The sequence below is a fragment of the Hippopotamus amphibius genome, chromosome 14, assembly GCF_030028045.1.
Source record: "Hippopotamus amphibius kiboko isolate mHipAmp2 chromosome 14, mHipAmp2.hap2, whole genome shotgun sequence".
In the NCBI taxonomy this organism is placed as follows: Eukaryota; Metazoa; Chordata; class Mammalia; order Artiodactyla; family Hippopotamidae; genus Hippopotamus; species Hippopotamus amphibius.
This window is the reverse complement of record NC_080199.1, coordinates 73,244,697-73,271,842: the sequence shown is the minus strand read 5'-3', so window position 1 is coordinate 73,271,842 and position 27,146 is coordinate 73,244,697. Positions and strand designations below refer to the sequence as shown.

The 27,146-nt window shown below is 38.0% G+C and overlaps 1 protein-coding gene across 5 annotated transcripts in view; it reads left to right on the top strand.

The window, feature by feature from the left end:
- The window catches only part of USPL1 (ubiquitin specific peptidase like 1), a 33,811-nt gene extending 11,137 nt beyond the window's left edge, over window positions 1-22,674 (top strand). For 4 of the 5 annotated variants that reach the window (XM_057707577.1, XM_057707578.1, XM_057707576.1 and 1 more), the window contains 4 exons: window positions 4,995-5,124; window positions 8,158-8,283; window positions 16,469-16,626; window positions 19,061-22,674. In XM_057707577.1, the coding sequence (XP_057563560.1) occupies window positions 4,995-5,124; window positions 8,158-8,283; window positions 16,469-16,626; window positions 19,061-20,961 (2,315 nt within the window). In that variant the 3' untranslated portion in view covers window positions 20,962-22,674. Of the gene's footprint in view, window positions 1-4,994; window positions 5,125-5,632; window positions 5,716-8,157; window positions 8,284-16,468; window positions 16,627-19,060 lie in introns of all 5 variants that reach the window. The other variant, XM_057707579.1, reaches the window with a different exon arrangement.
- Window positions 22,675-27,146: the final 4,472 nt, after the last annotated feature.

Sequence of the window (27,146 nt, the reverse complement as noted above, 5' to 3'; positions counted from 1 at the left end):
ATTGGTTGCTTTCCCAGTACTTCCCCCAGTAGACTACTCCAGCATTTTCAACCTTGACTGTGCATTAAAAAAGCACCTAGGAAATTTAAAATAAGTAACTACTGCTAGGGGCCCCTTATATAAGAGTATCCGGGATGGAGTTCAAGTATCAGTAATTTTTAGAAGCCTTCATGTGATTCTTATGGACAAACGGGATTGAGAATCTCTGGTCTAAACCAACCATAGTAATTCTATTTCTCCTGCCAGTGATTGGTTTGGGAATGGACATATGGTACCATTTTAGCCAGTGGAATATGAGGAGAAATATAGTGATGACCTTTTGGGAAAGTTTTCTTACCTTTAAAAAGGGCACAAGAATGAGACTTGCTTTGTCTTCTATGAATTGTCTTTTGACCTCTGGGAGCAGAGTCTGGCAAGGGCGCTAGAGTCTCCAGGTCTTTATAAATTTTTTTGTATTGCCAAAGGGAGCTGGTAGTGATTCTTTTTTTTTTTTGAGGAGATGCCTTTTGTTTTATTTTTGCTTGTCTTTTTTTTTTTCTCTCCACCACATGGCTTGCAGGATCTTAGTTCCCCAACCAAGGATTGAACGCGGGGCCCCAACAGTGAAAGCGCTGAGTCCTAACCACTGGGCTGCCAGGGAATTCCCATATTTCTCTTTATCTTTGTGTTCACTCTTCTGTTAATATTGTGTCGTAGTAGCAGAATATATGATACCCATATTAGTATAATACTTTTATTAAATTATGTAAAATATCAATGCCTTCAAGGTTTTCTGTCAACAAGTGGCATTTCGTCAGACCCAGATCGTGTATCTGGAAGCAGTGTGTTTTTTGCATGGTTGTATCCCCTATTTCTTTGTCCCCACAGTTTTATTATTTTGTTTTTCATAAACTCCTACATATATGTTTACGTGGCTTTTATCATAATAAACTGATTTTCCACGTGCCAAATCTTTGACTTTGCCTCCTCTAGAACTAAAGGGCTTTTCTAATTTATCATCAGGTAGGCTCTCAGATGGGATGAATATTCTTTTTTTCTTTTGATCAAAGTATGATTTACGTGTAGTAAAATCCTTTTCAATTGTATACAGTTGTGTTACCATTACCACAGTCAAGATATAGAACAGTTCTATCACCATGAAAATGTTCCCCAGGCTTCTTTGTAGTCAGACCCTTTCCTTACCCGCCACCACTGATCTGTTGGGTGGATACTCGTTTCAAAGGAGCTTCTTCCATAAGATTGCCAGAGTGTAGACTGAGGGGCTCCTGTGTTGCATTTTGCAGGTATCATTTCCTTCCTAGAGTGACCTGAGATGTTTTGTTCAGGTTCCCTACTCCAGTTCCCAACTGAATTAAAAAGTGGTTTCTTCCCCAGTTTGAATTATCACCCTCTCATCCCTGCTAATTATATTTAGAAGGTTGTGTCTTGCCCACTGCCACCATGGGCCTGGATTTCTGTGTAACAGAGAAGGGATTTGTAAGTTTTGTGCACTCACAGCAATGGGGCAAACATCCAGCTCTTCCAAGACAGTAGCATCCTCTCGTTTGTGTTTGTACTACTCAGGCAACAGCGAGAGGTGCTACATTAAAGCCTAAGATTCTACTAATGAAATCTAATCTTTGCTTCAGGGAGCACTTTAGATTCTTACAATGTATGTGTCCTCATTCTGAATATTAACGTGTATTTTAAAGTACTAAAGAAAGAGAATTAGAATCCGTACTGATGTGGAATGTTGGTTAAATTTTTAAGATCATTTTGATTATTGTTTTTAAAAAACACATTGTAAACTGTCCTCTCTGCTCTCCCTCCCCACAGTTTAAGAAATATAACATTAGAAATACAACTGAAGCCCTTTTTGTACTCTTCCCCAATTCTTCCTTACCTCCCCACAAATTGAACTACTATCTTCAGTTTGGTGTTTTCTTTCCCTCTAATGTGTGTCCGTCTGTCTGTCTGTCTGTCTGTCTGTCTTTCTTAAGGAAAAAGATGACATTGTTATGGTTTCTACTTCTTTATGTAAGTATAAAGAGTAACTTAGTCTTTGAGTGTTGTGTACCAGTGTAAAGATAGACCAATAGAACAGAATAGAAAGTCCAGATGAGAACCCTCCCCATTTGGTTACTTCATAACCGTGATGCAGGTACTGATGCACATGGGTGGGGAAAGAAAAGGCCATCCAGTAAACCGTGCTTGGGACAATTGGTTTCTGATAACAGGGGGAAATTAGATCCCTAAATTAGAAAGAAACTTGAGCGTATTTAAAAACCTAAACATGAAAAGTAGGGTTGTAAAACTTTGCAAGAAAATATAGGTGAATATTTTACCACTCAGTGGGGAAGAATTTCCTAAATAAAAAACGTAAAAGAAGAGATTGGTGACTGTGATTACATTAAAGTTTAAAACCTCTGGGCAAAGATAGAACAAAGAAGTAATATCCAGGATATCTTATAAAGAACTCTGGTACATCAGGTTAAAAAAAAAAAAAGACAAAAACTGATAGAAAACTAGCCAGAAGACGTTAACGAGCAATTAACAGAGAGGAAACTTGTATAGCTAGACAGCAAGGAGTCACTGAAAGGTTTGCATCCTTGTAAACAAAGGTACTTTAGGGAACTATGCAAGCTAAGTACAGGTGGTCCCCATCTTTCAATGGTCTGACTTTTGGTTTTTTGAGTTTACAATGGTGTTAAAGAGACAAATGCATTCAGTAGAAACTGCACTTTGAATTTTGAATTTTGCTCTTTTCCTGGACTCACTTGTGATGCTGGGCAGCAGCAGTGAGCTGCTGCTCCCAGCTAGCCACGCAGTCACAGGGTAAACCACCGATGCGCTTACAACCATGCTGGACCCAGACCACCTTTCTGGTTTTCACTTTTAATATAGTATTCAATAAATTATATGAGATATTCAATACTTTATTTTTTTTTTATAAATTTTTTTTTTATTGGCTGTGTTGGGTTTTTTTTTTTTTTTTTTTGCTGTGTGTGGGCTTTCTTCAGGTGCGGTGAGTGGGGGCTACTCTTCGTTGTGGTGCGCGGGCTCCTCATTGCAGTGTTTTCTCTTGTTGCAGAGCACAGGCTCTAGGCGCATGGGCTTCAGTAGTTGCAGCACATGGGCTCAATAGTTGCGGCTCATGGGCTCTAAAGCGCGGGCTCAATGGTTGTGGCGCACGGGCTTAGTTGCTCTGCGGCATGTGGGATCTTCCTGGAGCAGGGATGGAACCTGTGACCCTTACATTGGCAGGCAGATTCTTAACCACTGCGCCACCTAGGAAGCCCTTCAATGCTTTATTTTAAAAAAAGGCTTTGCATCCAATGATTTTGCCCAACTGTAGGCTAATGTTAAGTGTTCTGAGCACATTGAAGGTAGGCTGGGCTAAGCTGTGATATTTAGTAGGTTAGGTGTATTAAATGCATTTCAACTTAGTGACGTTTTCAGCTTACAATGTAAATGTTTATTGGGGCATAACCCTATCATAGATGAGGAAGATCTGTAATTGGGTAGGAGTTGGGGGTAAGGTACTAGAGGCAAACAAACCACTTAACTAATTTAGGCAGGATGTTATAAATGTTAGAATTAGGCATTAGTATTATATGTTCTCTAATAGGTTGCTTTATACCCATAAAACTTACAATCAAAGGAAAAATAATTAAGATCACTTTAGGAGCTATGTAAATTACCTAAAATGATCTGTACTCATGTAACTTATTTAACTGTGTTTTGAGCTTTTTCATGATATTTTGATTCATTGAAAACTTTATGTATTTTTAGACCTAAAGGTTCTGTGTTGTCATTATGAAATATAAATTATTTACTTTTTCACTTAATATCTAGTTATAATAGAGGAAGCATTTAAAGGCTGATAACTAGTTAGACTCATGCTATATCACACATTGTTTATGCATATGGTGTTGCATATGTTCATTTTTAGGAGGTTGATCTGTATTTATCTCTTTATAAAAAATATTTTGTTTTGGTTTTATGTGTTTTGTACAAAAATAGCACTGGGACTATACCACATAGGTGACTATTAAAATAGCCTTTGTGACCACTAATATTTATAGAGTATGCTCAGGCATTAAAACCCACTGTTTTGCCTTTTGGTCCTGCCGAGGTGACTCCTCCTGGCTGTGTCTCAGGCCAAGGGGAGAACCGAACCTCGGAAGTGAGACTGTCCCTGGGGAGGGAGGGGATGGAAGGATCCAGATTCTTTCTTGGGCCAAATCAGTAAGGCAGCATCTAAGCTCCCTGGAGGATAGGCAGGAGAGAAACCAATTGGAGGATGAATGTAAGAGGAGAATATAAGTCCTCCTACTAACTTACTTGCTGGTCTCTTAATTGGAAGACAGAATTCACAGTTCGATTTTTGTTTTAATGACAACAAAATTCACATCTTCTTTAGCCTTAAAGTTGTTTAATTTTAATTGTTAAAAGATTAAGAAGAGTAGTAGGTGAGGAGTCTGGAGATTTGAATCTGGTCCTGTAAATCTGATATGTCATGCCCTCACCATATGAAGAATAAGAGAGTCATAATATAGATGGCTTTTTCATGGTTTTGTCCAACTCCGAAATTATTCTCCTACAGTGTTTGACCAGTTATATTATTTTTAGTATCTGTACCAAACAGATCTGTACATATTTTTGCTTTGTTTTTATAATACTCTAGGGCTGTTACAGTTCTGAGGATTTTTTTCCCTGAGAAAAGCTGTAAAGATCTGAGGAGACAGTAAGAGTCTTTTGTATCTTCTGTCTTAAGAGGTTTTCATAAGTGTGCACCAAGACACATGAAAGATACTGAGTGTTAATTAAATCTTTACAATGGACATTATGCTTCAAAAACTTCCCTTGCCCAACTGTGAATAACTTACTCTGCCATACATACATAGTCACATATATTCACACTGTGAATATAGTAGAAAAGACAGCAATTTGTAATTTTGGTTTACCTTTTTTCAGTTAATTATGAGCAATAATTTTCCTTTTTCTTCTTCAAGGTGATATGGAAAGCCCTGTGTTTGCATTTCCTCTGCTCTTAAAAACAGAACCACACGTCGAAAAGCTCTTCACATATTCTTTTTCTTGGAATTTTGAATGTTCACACTGTGGACACAAGTATCAAAACAGGTTAGTTTTTCTGTTTTTTAAAATGGATTCATTCTATTGAAAATGGCTCCAAGTAATAAAACTTGGAGAAAACTTGCTTTCACTTATAGCACTGCTCTCTCTATCCTTGATAAAATTTCCCACCATATATTGAAGTTTCTCCACCATTAAGGTTAAAAGGAAAAATTTGAGCCCCGGAAACCGCAATTTGTTTGCTGCTTCATACTAAAAGAGTACCAAAAAAAAAAAAGATTTGATAGACTACTAGAAGGATTTTTCTTAAGTTCTTTAGTGGAAAGTGGGGACAAATGGGAAAGTAGCCCGTTCCCCTGTACTCCCACTCTGGGTTCCCTGCTGAGTAAGAATACCTCTTAGAATTCTTTGAAAAACTGTGTTTTGTTTACTCCTGTATTAGGGACTAGGATTTTTGTTTGCTTTCTCTTAACATCATGGAAACTTGATTTTAGGCTCCCAGAGTCTGGCGGCAATTCTCAGAGGTAACTTAATGCTTTCCCATTCCTTCCCTTAGTCCCATGAAAGACCAGCCACCACCAGAATCCTTCTACATGTGAGCTGTCTCAGCCATACTTTCTACTTCCCTGATGCCTCTAGGTGAGGATTAGAGGGGCCATGATTGTTGTACATGACCCTGAGATTGGTACTTGGGAGGAAGCATGGAGAAGAAGGAAGCTGCAAATTTATTTTGCTTCCATACACCTACCACATAAATAAGGAGAGAAATTAAGTTTTAGAAGAGGAGTCGGGGAGAAAAGGTTCATCAGACATGATACCCTCACTTTGTCCATATATGAGAAAGTTGCTGGCTGGCTGGCAGTTAAAAGATGACCATACTGGTTCTGTTGCTCATTTATTCAAATTATTATAATAGAGATCCTTTTCTCTTTTCTTAAATTCACCTATTAGTAAACTAGAAAATTTAGAGTTTCTCCAAGTTACTAAATAAAAGTATAAGAGAAAAATATTACTTTAGATATTCATTATCTTAATTGAGATTATTTTTAGGTATTTAGGGATCAGTTGAGGAGAGTTGGATCTGAGAGAATGCTCTAGGGAATGCGAGCTACAGGACCAGGAAATATTTGTTTTTTCACCAGTTAGCTCGAAAGTACTAGAACAGAGTAAGAATTAGCATTTCACTCATACCTAGGACTTAAATAATTTTGTGTAAGTAAGTGAATATGAGAACAAATATCTGCTTCTGGGTCTTCTGTCATTGATTTCTATAAATTATCTGACTTTCTTCTCATTTGACAAATGTGGAAACTGAAGCTTGAAAGGGGTTAAATTGATGCCCAAGGTGACACGCTAGTAAGTGGCAAAATTCAAGCTTAGGTTTTCTGTGCTCTGAGACTTTCCTGCTCACTGTGGTATACATATCACCACCTGGATTTTAAATAATATAAATAACATAAACAAGCCTCATGATTAAAATCAGCTTTAATTACAGCTTTTCAAAAATCCCCATCTCAGTTGTTTGACAGCTTTTCATTGAGCATATTCTGTGTGCCAGGAACTCAACAGAAATGATCTTTATTCTGGCCAAATTCAGACATGATAAGTGCATTTTGGAGCTGTATAGAAAAAACTGAGAGCTCAAGGGAAAGAAGTCACCAACCACTTGGTTTTGCCTTTTTTTGTTGTTGTTGTTCTAAAAGTAAAAAGAGTTATAGAGGAAAAGCTAAAATGAAGTGGCATTTCACAAAAACTGTTTCCACTTAACCTAGTGGAAGAACATCCAGCAAACTCATTGTTGTGCTGCTGTTTCTAGTGCCAGTTTAAGAGCTTTTACTTGATTTAGAAGGTATATTCTGGAGGCAATTAAAAACACCGTCTTTGGAGTTGGACTCCCTGAATTCATATCTCGTCTGTCATTTATCATCTGATGTATTTCGCTTTCCTCATCTGTAAAATGGAGATGAGTAGTACCTGCCACTTCGATTTGTTTGGTAGACGAGTGCTTCACACAGTGCCTTGTGCATAGTAAGTGCTCAGAAATGTTAGATGTCATGTGGAGCATTAACATGGATTTGCTGAGACAAACTCCCTTTTATTAACTAAAAAATAGGAGCCTTTACTTAACATTTTCTTTGAAAACTAAGGATTTAGCAGAAATACCATCAATGCATTTGTTGATACCTTTATGTGCCTTTGCTTTTAAAATGTTAGCTTCCCTGAGAACTGATCTGTTTTTAACAGCCTGTGCTTATCTCACTTATGATTTACCAATATTTGTTATTGTTTAGAAAAGAAGGTGGTGTCTCTTAGATAATAAATAATTGCTCTTTTAAAGATATTATTAAAGCAAATTTGGTTGAGGTGCAGTGTACATCTGTAAAGATCTTTTTAGATGCCAATTGCCATCAAGTATTCAGGCTGAAGTGCAAATTTAGAACTTGCATAAACTGTGAAAACAGTATTCTTTCACAGCTTATGTTCTCATATTTTAAGGATCAAGATAATTAAGTTGTCTCTATTCCTGATTATATATATTTGTAAGTGCCTCCGTTTTGGTTTTGGTTGTCGGTAATGGGTAGCCAGATTGTGAATTTTTTGAGTAAGGGATGAACTCTTAATAAATTTGAAAGCCTTAGAACAGTGGTTCTCAAGTAGGGGCTGCTTTTTGCCCCATGGGCCATTTGGCAGTGTCTGGAGTTAACTAGTTGCTACAGCTGGAGGTTGATGCTGGCATCCAGTGTGTAGAGGCCAGGGATGAGGCCACACATCCTACAATGCACAAGTCTGGCCCACAACAAGTAACCCAGTGCAGAATAGCAGTGGTATTGCTCTTGAGAAACCCTGCCTTTATATTTTCTTCATCTGAGCTGAAACACTGTAGGTAATTAATGTGGAGAGTCCTTACAGAGAGCTTTACTAGAGAAGAGTTAGGGAAGAACATTGTTACATTGATTTGGGGGAATAGGAAAGTATGAATAAACAAATAAAGGAAAGTACCTTTTATTTTAGACACTGATTTAAGCTAACATAAATGAATTTAACCTAAATTAATCAAAATTATGTCTTCTTTTTTTATAGATGTGTGAAGAATCTGGTCACCTTTACAAATGTCATCCCTGAGTGGCACCCAGTGAATGCTGCCCATTTTGGTCCATGTAATAACTGCAACAATAAGTCACAAATAAGGAAAATGGTGTTAGAAAAGTAAGTGTAAATTGCCTTACTCTTTTTAGAACAAAATGAAGGTGAATTTACTTTATTTTTAGTGTGTAGAATTGAACAGGATGACTACAACTGACTTTTCAAAAGTTTGAGTTAAGAAGTGTTTATGAATCGCCGACAGACTTCTCTCTGTCAGAAACTCTGGCCAGTAAGCAGGCCATCCAGGTGGCGTCCCCTGCAGAGCTGACCTAGGGCGGTTGCCTGACCCCACTCTCCTGGTGTCTTATCTTCTTTTGCCTTTTTTCTCTCTTAAACTTCCATTTTTCTCACCTTTGCCAAGTGGCTGGAGTCATTAGAATTCTGCGATTTCCTTAATCTATTTCAAGAACTAAGATGATTCAGAGATGAGCCATAGGCTCATCTGCCCAAATTCTCATCTTCTTCTAGTCCTCGGCCTGCGGATCCTTCATCCTCTGTAAGCTTTCTGCTGCCCTTGAGCAGATGTGTCTTTATTATATTTTGTTTCCTCAGTGCAAGGACTGACCAGAGTTATCTTTTCCAGCGTAGGTCGGTTCCATTTTAGACAATTTGTCTTTTGTTAATACATTTACACGCACGTGTACATCCTCTTTAACCTTTATTTTCAATTGCCCTTATCTCTACAGAGAGGAAGTGTTTTGAGGTTTAATTTGATATAATAACCAGTGACATTAACCTTTTCTTACCTTTTTCTGATGCCCTTGGATGTGCCAAGAAACCCCTTAGAACCTTTCCTAATGGTTTGTTTTCATCCAAGCACTAAATTCTCAGTTAATCTAATAGTGCCAAGGCTTAAAAGGGAAAAAGAGCAGTGCCCCTCCTACCTCATCTTCAGGCATCTGCTTTAAACCTTTAAGGTAGTATTTACTTTGACATTTCAAAACAGTGCACTCATTCCACCTTTATACAGTCTTCTCCTTTTATAATAGTTGAGGACTAGGGCTCTTTCACCAACACCTGGGCCCCATTTCTATTTAACCTCTCTCTTGCCTTCCAATGTGATTACATTTTTGGTTAAAACAGTACTTCAGTATTCATTGTTTATTATGAATATGCATATATTCCCTCTCCAGCAAAGCAGTATACGTGGTTATGTTTTATTTCTTTTACAACTCTTTATTTTTCCTGGAATTATTAATTGCCTGTGTTTTCATTTGCTTTGTTATATATGCATTGTGAATTTTTTCCTAATTCTTCAAATACCCATTAATAAATTTTCTAAACACTCAAATGCCTCACAGGTTTTAAGTTCTCCCCCTTTTTTTCTGGAAACTTCTCTTCTGGCTACGTTTTCTCCTGCTCCAGGGTTCTAATCTCTGCTGGTTCCTCCCTGAGCCTGGTGTATGAGAGTCTTCTCTATACACACTTGTGGCACTATGTCAGTATTCAGCCTGGGGCCTTACCCCTACATTCTTCAACATCTGTTGCCTCTCAGTATTGAGTCTTTAGGGGTTCTTTGGGGGCATATAAGCTCTTCTTTTTTTTTTTTTTGAACTTTTATTTTTTTACTTTTATTTTTTTAAACTCTTTATTGGAATATATTTGCTTTACACTCTTGTACCCATCTCTGAGGTACACCAAAGTGAATCAGCTGCATCTACACACATATCCCCATATCCCCTCCCTCCCGTGACTCCCCCCCACCCTCCCCGTCCTGGCCCTCCAAGGCATCTCCCATGAAGTTGATCTCCTTTTGTTATATAGCAACTTCCCACTAGCTATCTATTTTACAGCTGGTAGTGTAAATATGTCTATGCTACTCTCTCACCTAGTCCCAACTTCCCCTTTGCCCCTCACCCCAGCCCCGTGTCCTTAAGTCCATTCTCTACTTCTGTATCTCCACTCTTGCCTGTCACTGGTTTCATCAGTACCATTTCTTCAGATTCCATATATATGTGTTAGCATACAGTGTTTGTTTTTCTCTTTCTGGCTTACTTCACTCTGTATGAAGACTCTAGGTCTATCCGCCTCATGACATATAGTTCAATTTCATTCCTTTTTATGGCTGAGTAATATTCCATTGTATATATGTGCCACATCTTCTTTATCCATTCATCTGTTGATGGGCATCTAGGTTGTTTCCATGTCCTGGCTATTGTAAATAGTGCTGCAGTGAACATTATGCTGCTTGTTTCTTTTTGGATCATGGTTTTCTCAGGGTATATGCCCAGTAGTGGGATTACTGGGTCATATGGGAGTTCTATTTTTAGTTTTTTAAGGAACCTCCAAACTGTTTTCCATAGTGGCTATACCAGCTTACAATCCCACCAACAGTGCAGGGGAGTTCCCTTTTTTCCACACCCTCTCCAGCATTTATTGTCTCTAGATTTTTTGATGATGGCCATTCTGACTGGTGTGAGGTGATACCTCATTGTGGCTTTGACCTTCATTTCTCTAATAATTAGTGATGTTGAGCATCTTTTCATGTGTTTGTTGGCCTTCTGTATGTCTTCTTTGGAGAAATGTCTGTTTAGGTCTTCTGCCCATTTGTGGATTGGGTTATTTGCTTTTTTGGTATTAAGCTGTATGAGCTGCTTGTATATTTTGGAGATTAATCCTTTGTCAGTTGCTTCGTTGGCAAGTATTTTCTCCCATTCTGAGGGTTGCCTTCTTGTCTTGTTTATGGATTCTTCCACTGTGCAAAAGCTTTTAAGTTTCATTAGGTCCCATTTGTTTATTCTTGATTTTATTTCCATTATTCTAGGAGGTGGGTCAAAAAGGATGTTGCTTTGATGTATGTCATAGAGTGTTCTGCCTATGTTTTCCTCTAGAAGTTTTATAGTGTCTGGCCTTACATGTAGGTCTTTAATCCATTTTGAGTTTATTTTTGTGTATGGTGTTAGGAAGTGTTCTAATTTCATTCTTTGACATGTTGCTGTCCAATCTTCCCAGCACCACTTATTGAAGAGGCTGTCTTTTCTCCATTGTATATTCTTGCCTCCTTTGTCAAAGATAAGCTGCCCATATGTGCTTGGGTTTATCTCTGAGTTCTCTATTCTGTTCCATTGATCTTCCTTTCTGTTTTTGTGCCAGTACCATACTGTCTTGATCACTGTGGCCTTGTAGTATAGTTTGAAGTCAGGAAGCCTAATTCCACCAACTCCATCTTCCCTTCTCAAGATTGCTTTGGCTATTCGGGGTCTTTTGTGTTTCCATACGAATCGTAAGATTTCTTGTTCTAGTTCTGTGAAAAATGCCATTGGTAATTTGATAGGGATTGCATTGAATCTGTAAATTGCTTTGGGTAAGATAGTCATTTTCACAATATTAATTCTTCCAATCCAAGAACATGCTATGTCCCTCCATCTGTTTGTATTGTCTTTGATTTCTTTCATCAGTGTCTTATAGTTTTCTACATACAGGTCTTTTGCCTCCTTAGGCAGATTTATTCCTAGGTATTTTATTCTTTTTGTTGCAATGGTAAATGAAAGAGTTTCCTTAATTTCTCTTTCTGTTCTTTCATTGTTAGTGTATAGGAATGCAAGAGATTTCTGTGCATTAATTTTGTATCCTGCTACTTTACTCAATTCATCGATTAGTGCTAGCAGTTTTCTGGTAGTCTTTAGGGTTTTCTATGTATAATACCATGTCATCTGCGAAGAGTGACAATTTTACTTCTTTTCCAATTTGGATTCCTTTTAGTTCATTTTCTTCCCTGATTGCTGTGGCTGACACTTCCAAAACTATGTCGAATAATAATGGTGAGAGTGGACACCCCTGTCTTGTTCCTGACCTTAGAGGGAATGCTTTCAGTTTTTCACCATTTAGGACGATGTTGGCTCTTGGTTTGTCATATATGGCTTTTATTATGTTGAGGTAATTTCCTTCTATGCCCATTTTCTGGAGAGTTTTTGTCATAAATGGATGTTGAATTTTGTCAAAAGCTTTTTCTGCATCTATTGAGATTATCGTATGGTTTTTATCTTTATCTGTTGCCTCTCAGTATTGAGTCTTTGGGGGTTCTTTGGGGGCATATAAGCTCTTCTTATCAGTATGCCCACTCTGTAGCAGGCATTTCATCACTTCATTCATTCTGCTAAGTTACCATTTTTCTGTTTGCTTTTTGCCTTCTAAGTATTTATTATCTCTTGTTTGCTCATGTCTCCTTTCTCTTTCTTTGTCCTTTTGCGTTATCTTTTCTTGTCCTTTACTATCATTTGATAACATTTGATTGGGAGGGCAGTAGAGCTATCTTTAACCAAAAGTCCATAGCTGTCTGGGGTCCAAGCTTTGAGATTTAAGTCTTGAGGGAATCCCTTTTCTTTTCTTTTCTTTCTTTTTTTTTTTTTTGGTAGACCATGCTGCATGGCTTGTGTGATCTTAGTTCCCCAACCAGGGATTTGAACCTGCACTTTCGGCAGTGAAAGCACGGAGTCCTGACCACTGAACCACCAGGGAACTCCCAGGGAATCCTTTTTTTTTTTTTTTCAAGTGCTTTCCTTGGTGATGAGGTAGAAGGACAGCCGGATGTGAAAGTCTGTCATCCTGCACTGGATCATTGGATCACTTGAGGCTTCTTGGTATATATAATTATAACAGTTTATAGTGCTTTTTCTCAAGCCCTGGTGTTGAAGATAAGCTCACTGCTCTTTTGTTTGATCTGTTATTTTGTCACATTGCAACATATGATTTTTAATTATACAAACATAATTTTTATTATACAAATATATTGCTTTATTTATATTAAAGATTGATGCTTTGATCTGGAAATGTATCTAAACAGTGTTTCAACGGGAAGTGCGTTTAGAGGTCTAATGAATGGGCCAGTTAATAAGCAGAATTAATAATTTGGACATTTACTATATTCAAAAGTAAATTGAACTTAGTATGTAAAATTTCACTTAAGTTTTAAATGACAAGTTCTTTATAAAGTCCTTGGTAATTTTTTTACTTTGAAATTTGTGTAAGTGGTTGTTGATATCTAATGGAATTTAGAAGCAAATTTAATATAGCTTTTAGGGGTAACTTAAAAATAATTAGGTCCATCACGATATCATGCGTAACTCAATCCTGTAGCATTCTAAGAACTGATAGTGTTCCCTGGACACTTTGTCTCAGTAATCCCCATCTCTATATGTTCCCGCTCGAAAAAGGGTCCTTTGATAAATCAGATGAATTATATCTAGTGGGTCCAAATCTGCTACTTTTCTTTAAGTAAATTTGAGTAAATTGTTTAGGAATTATGTTCAGAGCATGGTGACATGGACTTTGAATGTGATTTAATTTTACTTCACAAACTCTTGAAATGAACCTCTCATCACCGCCATGATCTGTAGGAGTCTAGTCATATGCTCTCCTGGATTGTCATTTGTAAAGCTTATTCACTTAAAGTTCAGTTCTAACAGTGATCTGTTTTTAAATAATTATTTGCAAAGGTTAGGGGAGTAGGGAGAATTGAAATAAGACATTTCTGCTCTGCGCTTATAGAGCTTTGTTAAACAGTCTAATACAATGATTTTCAGACTCTTTTGAAACAGATAAACTACACTCTACATATTTTGGATGGAATACTGATATATTGAATAGTTAAAATTATGTTTCTTAATTTAAATCTTCATTGTTTGGCAGGAAATGCTTTATTATTTGTGAGATCCTTGAACCACCTCCAGAAAACATAGTTTGTAAACCTTTGTTGAACAGTTGAATTTTTTTTTCTTTTTTTCTTTTTTGGCCGCATGGCATATGAGATCCTTGTTCCCCAGCCAGGGATCAAACCCATGCCCCCTACAATGGAAGTGTGGAGTCTTAACCACTGGACTGCCAGGGAAGTCCTGAAGGGTTGAATTTTTTCTAAAGATGTATTTTCTTACTTACAGTTAACATGAACCAATTCTAATTCTTGGAATTACACCTAATTTTACTCATATTTTTCATTTTTTGTCATATTCAAAATTCTAGCAACGATATAATAGACGTAAAATGTAATGAGGTTTAAAAATTACACTTGCAAATTTTTTTCTGCCTAAAGCCTACATAATTACAGTTCAGAAGTACATATGTGCACATTGTTAAATATGCACTTTCTGAAATATGAATGATTATATTACATTAGTTGGGATGAAAATCAAAAAGTTGTACTCCAGGCCGGTAGTACGAGACTGGCTATTTTTTGTGGGGCAGACTCAGTGTTTCCTGCTGGCTTGCAGAGCACGGCACTTAGCACAGTTCCCTTGTGCTTGCTTTCTCTCTTTCCTATTTTCTCTTCTTTTCCTGAGAGTAGATCCTCATAATAGGAGGAGTTGAACCTCATGTTAAGGAGGTGAGTGCAAATGGACCTTACCTTGAAATTTCTGTGACTCTTGGTTCCACTTCTCTTAACCTGTCCCATCTAATTTTTTCTGATTGAGTCAGAACCTGACTTGCTCTCCTCAGCTCTGAGCACCATCTTTGACACTCAAGGTACTGCGGGTAGGAAGAAGTGTGAGAACAAAATCTATTATTGCCAAGCTAGAAGTAGAGTTCTACCCTCACCTGAGAGGCTGGAAATGAGACAAGCTGGGATTATGGGTAGGAAAATACTATGACTTTTAGAGTTTAGGAGACCTAGAGACGAAAATAAACTAAAAAAGGAGGAGGCATTTGCTTTATTTTGTTGACTCCAAGAAGCCAGCATTTCTAAGTTGTTCTGTTTTAAAATTATGCCATTAAGAAATAAATGCTGCCTATTTATGTGTCAGAGATGATTTAATCTATTTAAGTGTTGAACTGCTAGCAGAACTTGTACATTTACAGTAATTCAAAATTAGTAAATTTTCACCAGTGTTAGTTTTATATTGAGGTGCTCAGGTTGGAATAAAGTGGTATAAAAAGCAAAAAAAAAAAAAAAAAAGAAAGAAAGAAATGCTGCCAACATTTTCCATGTGTAAACTCACATAAAGAAAGCTGGAAACTAGTGAGATTGTGTAGTCTAGGTTATCAACAAGAGAATGTTTTAGTAACTAGCCTCAGCAAATATATTGAAAAGGTAACATTTGAGGCCCAAAGAACTAAATATTAGTGCTTAAAGAGGCCTAAAGCCTACATATCCAGCTGTGAGAGCAAATCTCGTTTTACTGTGGATCACTGATTCAAAGACACACTTTCACCTTTTAACATATTTGAAATGAGACTACATCTAAAACTGGGTGGCATGGTATAGTTTAATTGGCAGTATTCTTTCATAATGGTACATTTTATAGTCAGTGGCATCTCAGATCGATATGTGGCAAAAAACAATGAGAGTAGTGTTATAGACAGTTGTGCAGGACTTTTTATTTATAAGTACTTAAATTTTAAAGACGATTATTCTATAGCAGAAAGATTGACAAGGGATAATTTACAGATTATCTCTTGTCAGTTTGAATAATCTGCATTTTAGACAGTGATTCAAGTTTATTTCAGCTGAATAAATTGTGTTAAGCTAAGTAAGTTTTGACAGCTATTTAAATATTGGGAAAAGAGATATTCAACAGTTTTTGTAAATCCTGAGAGCTTTGTTAAATTTAGTTATTTGAGGCCTATTTTGGATTCTATTTTCTGGTTTGTCATGTGACTGTAATAATAAAATGTATTTTTGAAATTATGCATGTCCTGAAGTTTGTAGTAAATCCACCAATATGTTGTATTTTCTTCTCTATTCCTTACAGATAAATTGTTGATAAGTAGAAGTTTCAATTTGATGGGCCTCTCTACTTCCTGAGAAAACCCAGAGAAATAGGCCAAATTATTAGCATGGCAGGTTTTTTTTAAATGTTTATTTAAATATCTTAGGTTTGTTCATTTGTTTCACATGTTACCTGTCCCGTCTAACAAAAGGAATTAATTTGGGTACTGGGTGCCAAAGAGAATTCTCAAAGGTTTGGATTTTTTTCTTTTGATTCTGCAGAGTAGTTTCCGAGAGATCGTCTTTAAGCCAAAGCAGTGTTTCAGCTTACAGAGCAATTTTTGTTTAATGGTCTGTGTTGGAGCCTTATTGCATGATGGCTTCCAACTGTCAGTGATACCATTCTGAGAAGGGTTTACTGTTCCATACTTCTGAGACTGAGTTCTCCGTTTCTAATTAAGGCACACATCTGGAGGTCCTCAAGAAAAATTAGTGCACTTGGCCTTGAAAGTGTTATGTGTGACTTGCTCGCTTCAGACCATCTTTTGTATAAGCAGACACATGGTATTACATTTGTTTGACTTTTCTTGTCTTTCTCTCCCACAGAGTCTCTCTCATATTCATATTGCACTTTGTGGAAGGCTTACCGCATAATGACTTGCAGCGCTATTCATTTCACTCTGAAGGCTGTCTTTATCAAATAACTTCTGTCATTCAGTACCAAGCAAGTAATCATTTTATAACATGGATTTTAGATGCTGATGGTAAGTATTTAAATGTTTTTCTTTTATGATAATAGACATGGAGACTATAAACTCTAGCTTGTTCTTTTTTAATAAATTTACTTATTTATTTACTGGCTGCGTTGGGTCTTTGTTGCTGCGCACGGGCTTTCTCTAGTTCTGCTGAGCCGGGGCTACTCTCTGTTGAGGTACACAGGCCTCAGTGCAGTGGCTTCTCTTGTTGCGGAGCATGGGCTCTAGGCGTGCGGGCTTTCGTAATTGCAGCATGTGGGCTCAATAGTTGTGGCTTGCAGGTTTTAGAGCACAGGCTCGGTAGTTGTGGCACATGGGCTTAGTTCCTCCTCAGCATGTGGGATCTTCCTGGACCAGGGCTCTTACCCACGTCCCCTGCATTGGCAGGTGGATTCTTAACCACTGCACCACCAGGGAAGCCTGTTTGTTCTTTTAAGACAGATTTTGCCTTGACTCTATTCTTTCTTCTTGTCCTTGCCTCTTACTATTCTGCTCCTCTGCTCCATCACTGCACTTTAGAATCACTCTTAACTGTTAACTTTGCTTATTTATATCAGCATATTTATGGGTATACACATGCATATGCATATTTCTTTTTTAGATTGTGGTGATGCACTACTGTTGGTTTACAGTTTGCTAATTTTCACTTAATGTCTTTGGTTTTATTTTTGTTTTTATTACGTGAGTAATATATGTTCAGTGTAAAAAATGGTGGCAATTTTGATTTTTTTAGATCTATAACCTTCTTTTAGAAAGTGCATTGTACTGGAGGTTTTTAATTGAGAACAAAAATAGAATAAGTTATGCTTAGTTTGCAGTTGTTAGTAATATAAATAAAAATAAACATCTATTTCTAAGACTATTAGACATTACAGACTATGTAACCTTCTCTCACTGTGAAATAAAATATCTGAAATCCTTAGTTTGCTAATAGCTATAGTCAAGGTGTAAAGCCTTTATTTAAATAATTAAACTTTTCAATAGAAGGTTAACTAGTACAGCGTATGAATTTTGCTAATTTTTTCCCTTCTGTATGTTTAATGTGGTTTATTATCGAGTTTATTTCCCCTCACAATCTTCACTTTGTCTTAGACAAGATAACTCAGTCTCCTTAAAGTTTTATATCCGTTCATTGATAAGGGATCGCTTTGATTTTGTTCTATTTTTCTGTTTACTATTGTTTGGAAATTTTTCATTTTTGATATTTTCTTCCCGGGGCTAATGTGGATAAATGACACAATAATGTGTTTATAAAAGCGCTTTGCAAACTGAAACTCATGTTATAAATATAGTTATTACCCTAAAGTTTTACCCTACTTCAGAATTTGGGGAGGAAATGGTTCTCAGTAACATAAAAAAACTTTGAAAAAATTTATTTTACTTTTTTATTGCATTCAAGAGATGAAAAATCCACTTCAGGTAGAAGAGGTTAGATGGTTTCCAACTTTGACAGCATATAAACATTGTATAGTTAGCTTATAAAAAATGTCCTGGCTCTCCCGTAGACCAGTAGATCAGTCTCTGAGGATCAAGTATTAATCAAATGATTATAATTAATTAATTATTATAATTAACATGTGTGTGTGGTGGAGAACCACTGACCTAGGCAAAGGAAATATTCTCAAAGTTTTAATGGGTATAGGGTAAGAAGTCATGGGTTCAGATAGTTTATAAGGGTGTATCCACATAAACGTAACAGATGGTTTTGTTTGGGAGTTTTTGGTGTGCAGAGGGGCATTAACCTCTTTCCCTGTCATCCATCATCTCATTCCTACTTGACAAATGAGAAAACAGGAGCTCAGAAATAAAGTAAGAGCAGACACCTAAAAACCAAAGCTTTTTTTCCTAACCCTAAAAGAAAGAAAATAAGAATTGAATTAAGTGTTGGTACTTGAGGTAACAGGCTTCATTTATCTTGAAAATTCATATATATGAAAAATTTAATCTATTTTCTAATATTGTTAGATATATTAGGTGATACTGTAATGTAGCCTAAGTTCCAGACGTTAAGGACGCTTTTGTCTTGATTTTTTGTGGGCATTTTATTTTATTTTATTTTTTTTTGTGGCACACGGGCTTAGTTGCTCCGCGGCATGTGGGATCTTCCTGGAGCTGGGATCGAACCCATGACCTCTGCATTGGCAGGCGGATTCTTAACCACTGCGCCACCTAGGAAGCCCTTTTGTGGGCATTTTAGAGAAGAGTAAACAGTACCCCAATTTTCAACATTTCTGGATGTTAGTCCATAACTTTTTTTATGCAAATAAGGACTTTTAACATTTGGCAGAGAAAAATGGTGACATAAGGATAAGGCCATGTTTTCAAGTGTTCTCCTTTGGTGGATATCCAGTAATACAGCAATTAGAAAGGCCACAAGAAAGTTAACCTAGGTGGTGGTTTTTTGAATGTCTAACCTCTTTCACTTTCACTCCCCATCCCCCAGGAAGTTGGCTGGAATGTGATGACTTAAAAGGTCCCTGTTCTGAAAGGCATGAGAAATTTCAAGTTCCTGCTTCAGAGATACATATTGTTATCTGGGAAAGAAAAACATGCCAAATGACAGATAAAGCACCACCTGCCGGCTGTCGACTCGAAAAGACTAAAGATCAACACTCCCTCGGAGATGAGAAGCAAGTATCTCCAGCATTGTGTTCTGTAGATGACGCTGCCTCAGCTGAAGCGTCCTCAGGAACCCACCCCACGAGTGTGTCAGTCGCTTCTAACACAATTTCACAGAATAAAGCCGTAGCTCTTGGACATTGTTTACTTTCAGGTCCAAAAGATTTGGTTGACAGCAGTATTTTACCTTTGACACTCGAAGGGTTACAGGTTAACTCTGAAGGTTTTTTATTAGAAAACAAACCTGTGGCAGAAAACACAGGGGTTATCAAAACAAAGACTTTACAATCGCAGGAGTCACTAATGGCTTCTTTAATATCGGCTCCACACAAGGACAAGCTTACCCAAGACCAGTTTGTGGATTTAGACTTTTCATCTCGACTTGTAAATACCAGTGTGCCGTCAGTACAGCCGAGTACAGAAGGTACGGTAGTTACGCAGCCTGGGGATGATAGTCGTGCTCCTGACCTGATGCAGCGGGTAAAGGCAGTAGAAATGGAGGGTACAGTTGCCCTAGAGAAGGATGCTTCTTCGAAACAATTTCTTTCACCAAAAACTGAGAAATTAAAACCAGAACAACACGTTACATCTCAGGTGTCTGATTTGAAGGAAAAAGAAACTGCAGCATTTTCTCAAACCTTAACAGCTAAGCCATCACAGAATCCATCTGTGAAAGAAAATCAGAAGAAACCATTTGTGGGAAGTTGGGTTAAAGGCTTATTAAGCAGGGGTGTTTCTTTTATGCCACCTTGTGTCTCAGCTCATAATAGAAACTGTGTGACTGATTTGCAGCCTTCAGTTAAGGGGGCAAGTAATTTTGGTGGCTTTAAAACTAAAGGTACAAAACAGAAGGCAAACCGGGCATCCAGGAAAGCTCATAGGTGTGCGAGTAAGCCCCCTGCAGTTAGTAACCCTGCACCAAGCCATCCATCACCCGTTAGCACAGCTTCTCCTCTACGTGCTAATGGTAACGGTGATTCGGAAGTTTTGAAGAAATGTGAAAACTCATATGGAGCTCACCTCAGCCACAGTTCTCATGTAAATGAAAATGATGTTTCTTCAGCAAACCATGGAGACCCAGTTGAGGGTCAGGTTCATAAACTTCGTCTAAAACTTCTTAAAAAACTTAAGGCAAAAAAGAAGAAATTAGCTGCTCTTATGTCTTCCCCCCAAAATGGAGCACTTCCAAGTGGAACTTTAGAGGCTGTGTCCCACTGTGGATCTCCAAATGACTGTGAATCAATAGAAGACTTGTTAAAAGAACTGCAACATCAAATTGATATTGCCGATAATAAATCTGGGTGCACCGCAGTTCCTAGTGCTTCCCCATACACTAGTCAAAGTCATGAAGAAATTTTAGCAGAATTACTGTCCCCTACAACTGTAGTTTCAGCAGAGCTCTCGGAAAATGGGGAGGGTGACTTTAGGTACTTAGAAATGGGAGATAATCATATCCCAGCACCAAGACCTAATGAATTAAACAGTACTCCCCATGACACGCATCTGAGACAGGACCATAATTACTGCAGCCCCACCAAGAAGAATCATTGTGAAGTTCAGCCAGACTCACTCACAAGTAATGCCTACGTCAGAACATTGAACTCGGAAAGTCCCATGAAGACTGATATTTTTGATGAGTTTTTTTCTACTTCAGCGTTAAATTCTTTAGCAAATGACACATTAGACTTACCTCATTTTGATGAATATCTGTTTGAGAATTGTTGAGTGCTCGTTAACTCTTTTTAGTTTAAGATTTATTATTACTCTTGGAAAAATTTACTGTGTTTTTAGGTAGTGTATACACAGTGGCCTTGTCTCGAAAAAGGTGTAAGCTGCTGAAGGTTTTACCTTTGGTTATGCCCATAAAGCATGTGGTCTGTTTCACAAATTTAAATGGTAAAGAATTTGTTCTCCTTGTTGGCTTCACTTTGTAAGAGAATGAGGATTTCAAAATCTTAAAAACCAAAAGTAGTGTGTAGTTTCTGGTAGTTCGTGCAGTTTGGGTACATTAAATTTTGACATTGTAAATTTTAGTTGGTTCAGGAAAAACACTAGTTGATGCAAACTTAAGTCATTGTATATGATATATGAACACATGACTGTTTTGCCATTGGTTCTGTGGTCTTACTTAAGAGCCAAAGCCTGTTTCCTCTACCAGTAGAGTGGTGTAGAGTGTGAACTTCCCCTCATACAACTTCTCTTTCTCTCCTTACAAAAGATGGCGGGAAACTTGTTACTAGAACTTTACAAAATGTTAAGTGATCAAAAAATGATGTATAACAGGAAAAAATAACCTATTTTTGTGTTCATGTGCTAAGAGTTTATGTTGTATCATCTTTCTCCCCCAAGACATTTATTTCTATACCCAAAGTGGGACCCCCATCTAACAGTTATGTTTTGGGAGAAATAGCGACTGCATGTAAGGCTTGCATATGTTCGATTCTGTTACAAATGAAACATTAATTCATTTAAACCTCAACATTCCTGTGAGTGAGGTACTCTTATCACTTTTAACAGATAAGGAAACAGCACAGAGTGAGTAAGTTGCAGAGCTGGAATTGAGTAGTGGTTACTACAGGGCTGAACTTAATATATGTTCTACCTCTAGCTCCATTTAAAGTCCGGGTGCGCGAACAGCACCACTACTGTAGTGATTTGAATTAGTAACAGAGTTACTAAGGTTTAAGGGTGGCACTAGGGACTCAGTACTTCAAAACTGATTTGTCAGATGTACTCCCAAACCTCCCCTTTTTTTTCTGATCATAAAAGACACGCATGTTTATTGTAAGGAAAAACTGGGAAAATACAGGAAAACACCAAGATGATTTCGCAGCATTCATCTTAACACTTAGTGGTAAAAACTACTGTAAACATTTTCATATTTTCATGCATTTTAGACTAAGAAATAAATATGAGATTCTGTTGTACCTATTTGTTCATGATCTGTGTTAATGTTTAACGAGCATTTTCCCATCTTAGTTTTTGACAACTTTTGGATAGCTACATAATGTTACATTGTGTGTATTACCATTGTTTTACCAATTTATATCTTGAGGTGATTTGTACTGTTTTGTTAATTGTTAATTATCCTTATTGATAAAAATTTTCACAGATCCAGGTTTTATTTTCTGGGAGTGGAATTGCTGGGTCAAAGAATATGCACTTTTTTCTAGTCTTTTCATGATTGTTGGAGTGGCTTTGCTGAACCCTCACCAGCACTAGGTAGTAGCATTGAGGGTGGCGGGGAAACCTTGGCTGGTTTTGGTTACCTTTCCATGATTACTAGTGAGGTCGAATTTTTTTTGTAACTTTATTGGCCAGTTGAGTTTCTTTGAGGAACTGCTTATCCACCCTTTACTTGTTACTAATTATTCATTCAAGTATTTCTAGATTTCTACTGAGTGCTAAGCACTGTTGTAAACCTCAGATATAAGGCAATAAAAGTAAATAAAGGAAATTCTTGCCATTTAGTAATTTGCCTTCTAAATATAGACTGTTAGGTGGTAATAAGGGATAAACACGGTTGCCTCTTACTATTTGCGGTAGTTCTGTTCTATACAGTCGCCACGAACACTTGAATTAGCACGTACTGGACCACTGCTCCTGGGGGAATACGGTTAGGTTCTGTGAGCCTCTGCTCACAGCAACTTTGTCACCTGATCGACAAATGTTGTTTTTTGTGTGTTTCTGTTTAAAGACCCCTTCTGTAATATATATTGCTGATTTATGAACATTGAGCACAAGGCCAGCAGCACTGTAACTCAATATGCTCACACGTGCATATAATAATCTATGATCTACTTCGCAGTGTATTACTAAGGTAGTTGAGGATCTCCTTGTTTTAAACTGTATTTGGTGCTGGAGGATGTGGAGAAAAGGGAACCCTCTTCACTGTTGGTGGGAATGTAAATTGATACAGCCACTATGGAGAACAATATGGAGATTCCTTAAAAAACTAAAAATAGAACTACCATATGACCCAGCGATCCCACTACTGGGCATATACCCAGAGAAAACCATAATCCCAAAAGAAACATGTACCATAATGTTCATTGCAGCACTATTTACAATAGTCAGGACATGGAAGCAACTTAAATGTCCATCAACAGATGAATGGATAAAGAAGATGTGGCACATATATACAATGGAATATTACTCAGCCATACAAGGGAACGAAATTGAGTTATTTGTAGTGAGGTAGATGGACCTAGAGTCTGTCATACAGAATGAAGTAAGTCAGAGAAAAACAGCATATATTAATGCATATATATGGAATCTAGAAAAATGGTACTGATAAACCTAGTGGCAGGGCAGGAATAAAGACACCGACATAGAGAATGGACTTGAGGACACAGGAGGGGGGAAGCTGGGACGAAGCGAGAGCAGCATTGACATACATACACTACCAAATGCAAAACACATAGCTAGTGGGAAGCTGCTGCATAACACAGCTCGGTGCTTTGTGATGACCTAGAGAGGTGGGATGGGGAGGGTGGGAGGGACTTTCAAAGAGGGAGGGGATATGGGGATATATGTATAAATGCAGCTGATTCACTGTTGTACAGCTGAAACTAAACATTGTAAGACAATTATACTCCATTAAAGATGTGTATAAAAAAATCCACTTAACTAGTGGAATAACTAGTTTGAGTCACCTTTGACAGACAGTAATGTTTGGTTTGTTTTTACTGAGGAAAAAAAAGGTTCAATAGGGGGTGACTAAAATATGACAGTTTGCTGGGTGTCATTAAAGTAACTCCCAAGAAAAGAAATACAAATTGGTATCTGGTGATGGTGTACATCTCCATAGAAGGGACAAAGGATCATTATATTAAAGCCCTTCACAGCCAGTACATCCAGTCACTCCACAACTGTAACAGTAAAACTTTAAGTGTTAAAACCTCAAGTGTTAAAACCTCAAGTCAGCTTTTTGTGTCTCAAGTCCTGTATTAGTAATTTTATTTATGTACTTATTTGCTCAGCAAAAAGAAAAGAAACTGGCTTCTCTTTGTGACTTGTTAGTACTATTAGACTCTTCTAGTTCTATGCGTTACCTTAAAATCTTCAGTTTTCCCATACTTAAGAAGTTTGGATTTGACGTGCTTTATGACCTTTATCAGAACTAGAATACAAATCGGATAAAAAAAATACAGGGCCGGGCCTTCAGAATCGGGGGGCCAAGAACACTGCTCCAGATGCTCTGTGACTCCCTTGGACATTGTAAATAAAATTTTCTCTGTGAATGTGTACATTCTGTGGAGAGGGTCCTTAGTTTCCCAATCAGATTTTCACAGGGCTCTGTGGACCCCTAAGTAGTCTCCTGGGAGGTTTATCTTTATTTAAATGAAGTGTAACTTACAATGAAGTTAAACTTGGAAAAAAAAAAAAAAAGATTGTTTCTGAGAGTGGGTTCTAGATGCATTCCATGGTGAACAGGACACAAGGTAGGTAAGCTAAGAGTATGGACAATTTATAATTTTTCTAATTTCAGGTTTTCTTTAGGACCCCTCCAAAGTCCCAAATCAAGCAATGGTATCACCATTTTCTGGGTACCCCAGGCTCTAAACGTGGGCTTCACCCTCACACTTCCTGTTTCAGTGCTTAAATCTCAACCAGCCTTCCCTTGAATTAATCCATCCTTCTTTCCTTTACCCACCTTACCCTGAGCCTCACTGCCTCTCCTTTGAAATACAATTGTGTCTTAACTGTCCTCTGATCTCTTATTTCTTGACACTGTTGCCAGCCCAACCACTAAAATAGATTTTTCATTCTGTCCTGAAGCAGAAACTTTGATAGTGACTCCCTTACTCTACAGGGTAAAGCGCAGCCTCTTCTCTTGGTCTTCAGGGCGCTTCCACAAGCTAAGAACCTTTTCCCTGCACCCAGTTTAAGTACACTTTGGCTATATACTGGTTGTGCTCACCACCCACCACCCCCGCCACACCCTCATCTTGTCTTGAAATGTCCCCAGTCTCAAATGCCCCTCCCCTGCCTTCTGGCCTGTCCAGCTCTTTCAGCATCATTTCAAATCCTCCATGAAGACACAGTCCAGTCCATCTAAGCTGACTTCCTCCTTCAGGGCCTGGGCACATTTTTCTGTGTTACTCATGCTGACCCTTCATCATATACATCTTTATCTGACTGTCATTCTGTCAACCACATACCCCGAGAAGGCAGGGATTGCTCCGGTCCTGAGAGTGTGCCGTGGGACAGGCCTGTGCTAGATGAGCAAGCAACGTGAACGGAGACATGGTCCCTCCTCTAAAGAGGTCATATTCCCATGCAGGGGACAAGGAACTCCCTGGTTTCAGGGCACTGTGAACGTGGCGAGGACGGGCCCCTAAATCAGAGGGAGGCAGCGTCGGGGGAGGCTTCCCTCGGGGTAGCTCCTTAGCAGGTAAGCAGAGTGGAGGTGGGGGAGGGCACACTGGGGCGAAGGGACAGGCGTCTGGCTGGAAAGGGGGTGTAAGGCAGCCTGGGCCATGCAAGGAACTCCTGCTAAGTGCCTATAACCTCTAAAAGGTCTCCTGCGGAACCAGGGCAGGAGACAGGGCTGTGGATCATGAAAGCCCTTGTGTGCTAAGCTCAAGAATTTGAACGGTGTCCTGAAGGAAATCCTTTGGACCCTAAAATGATCGTTAATAACAGAAAATGGTCTCTTCCCTCAGGGAGCTTATAACGTAGTATAAATATACTCAGCTTCAATGTGGAAAGACATGCTAAGTCCCCATCATTTCAGTAACAGCAAATATTACACCTTCTTTCATCTTGAAATGTGAGACCCGATTTGAACAGTGTATAAGTGATCTTATGACATAATTCCACTCCCCCCCATTTTCTTATTTCCACTGTAAGCTATTTTTTTATTGAAGTATAGTTGATTTACAATGTTGTCAATTACTGTTGTACAGCAGTGATTCAGTTCTACATACATACACATTTTTAAAAAATATTTTCCATATGGTTTATCATAGGATATTGAATATAGTTCTCTGTGCAACTGTAAGCTATCCTTAAGGGTAGGTGGCACGTTTGGAATTTTGAGAAGCATCAGAAAGGCCCCTACCTAAGAGCATTTTGAGGGGGATGCTACCTGTTATTCTGCCTGGAATTCCACCATAAGTGCAATATTGTGTCTCCTTCCTGAGGGATCCTAATGAGACAGTAGAGGGTATTTTATTCATCATAATTTAATAAATAATTGTCGGTCAGCATTTGCCAAGGCATTCCCTAAAAGACACCCTAGTGAGACAGTCAACTATTCCTTCTTCGAGGTCTTGAAATTCTATCCATGATAAGAACATCCCAGAGAAAAAGCACCTACCACATGACTTCAATCTTGGCAGAAATGAATTACATCCTCATGTTATCATATTATCATGTGGTTCTGTATCTTTATAGAAAGTCACAGTATGTATACAGCGATATATAGGTCAATTATTTCTCAACAGAATCAGAAAAAAAAGTATGTAAATCATCTGCGTGAAAAATATTTGTGTCTTCTGTGAGACGAGTTGAAAATATGTCATTTGAGACCTCTTAACAGGACCCCATACAAACAATTTCTGCTTGAGTTTAATTTGGGAAAAAAACCTGCCAGCGGTTAAGGCCTTTGCCTGGATTCAAGTCCTTGATCCAAAAGCTGTAACACAGCTTCATTCAGCAAATACTTTCTTGGGCTGACTGTGCCTCATAGTTTGAGATGTATCCTCTTACATGTTTCACCTGCATTTGCTTCTCAAATCCTTCTGGCCACAGATATGGCAAAATTGAATAACTACATTTGCTTTTTGGAGGCATTAGAGTTTTGAGAGAAACCAGGGTATTTACTCATTCTCCTGTCAATGGACAATTGAGTGTTTTCTGTTTGTTTGTCTGTTTTCGCCATTACGATGTCTGCTGTTGATGAA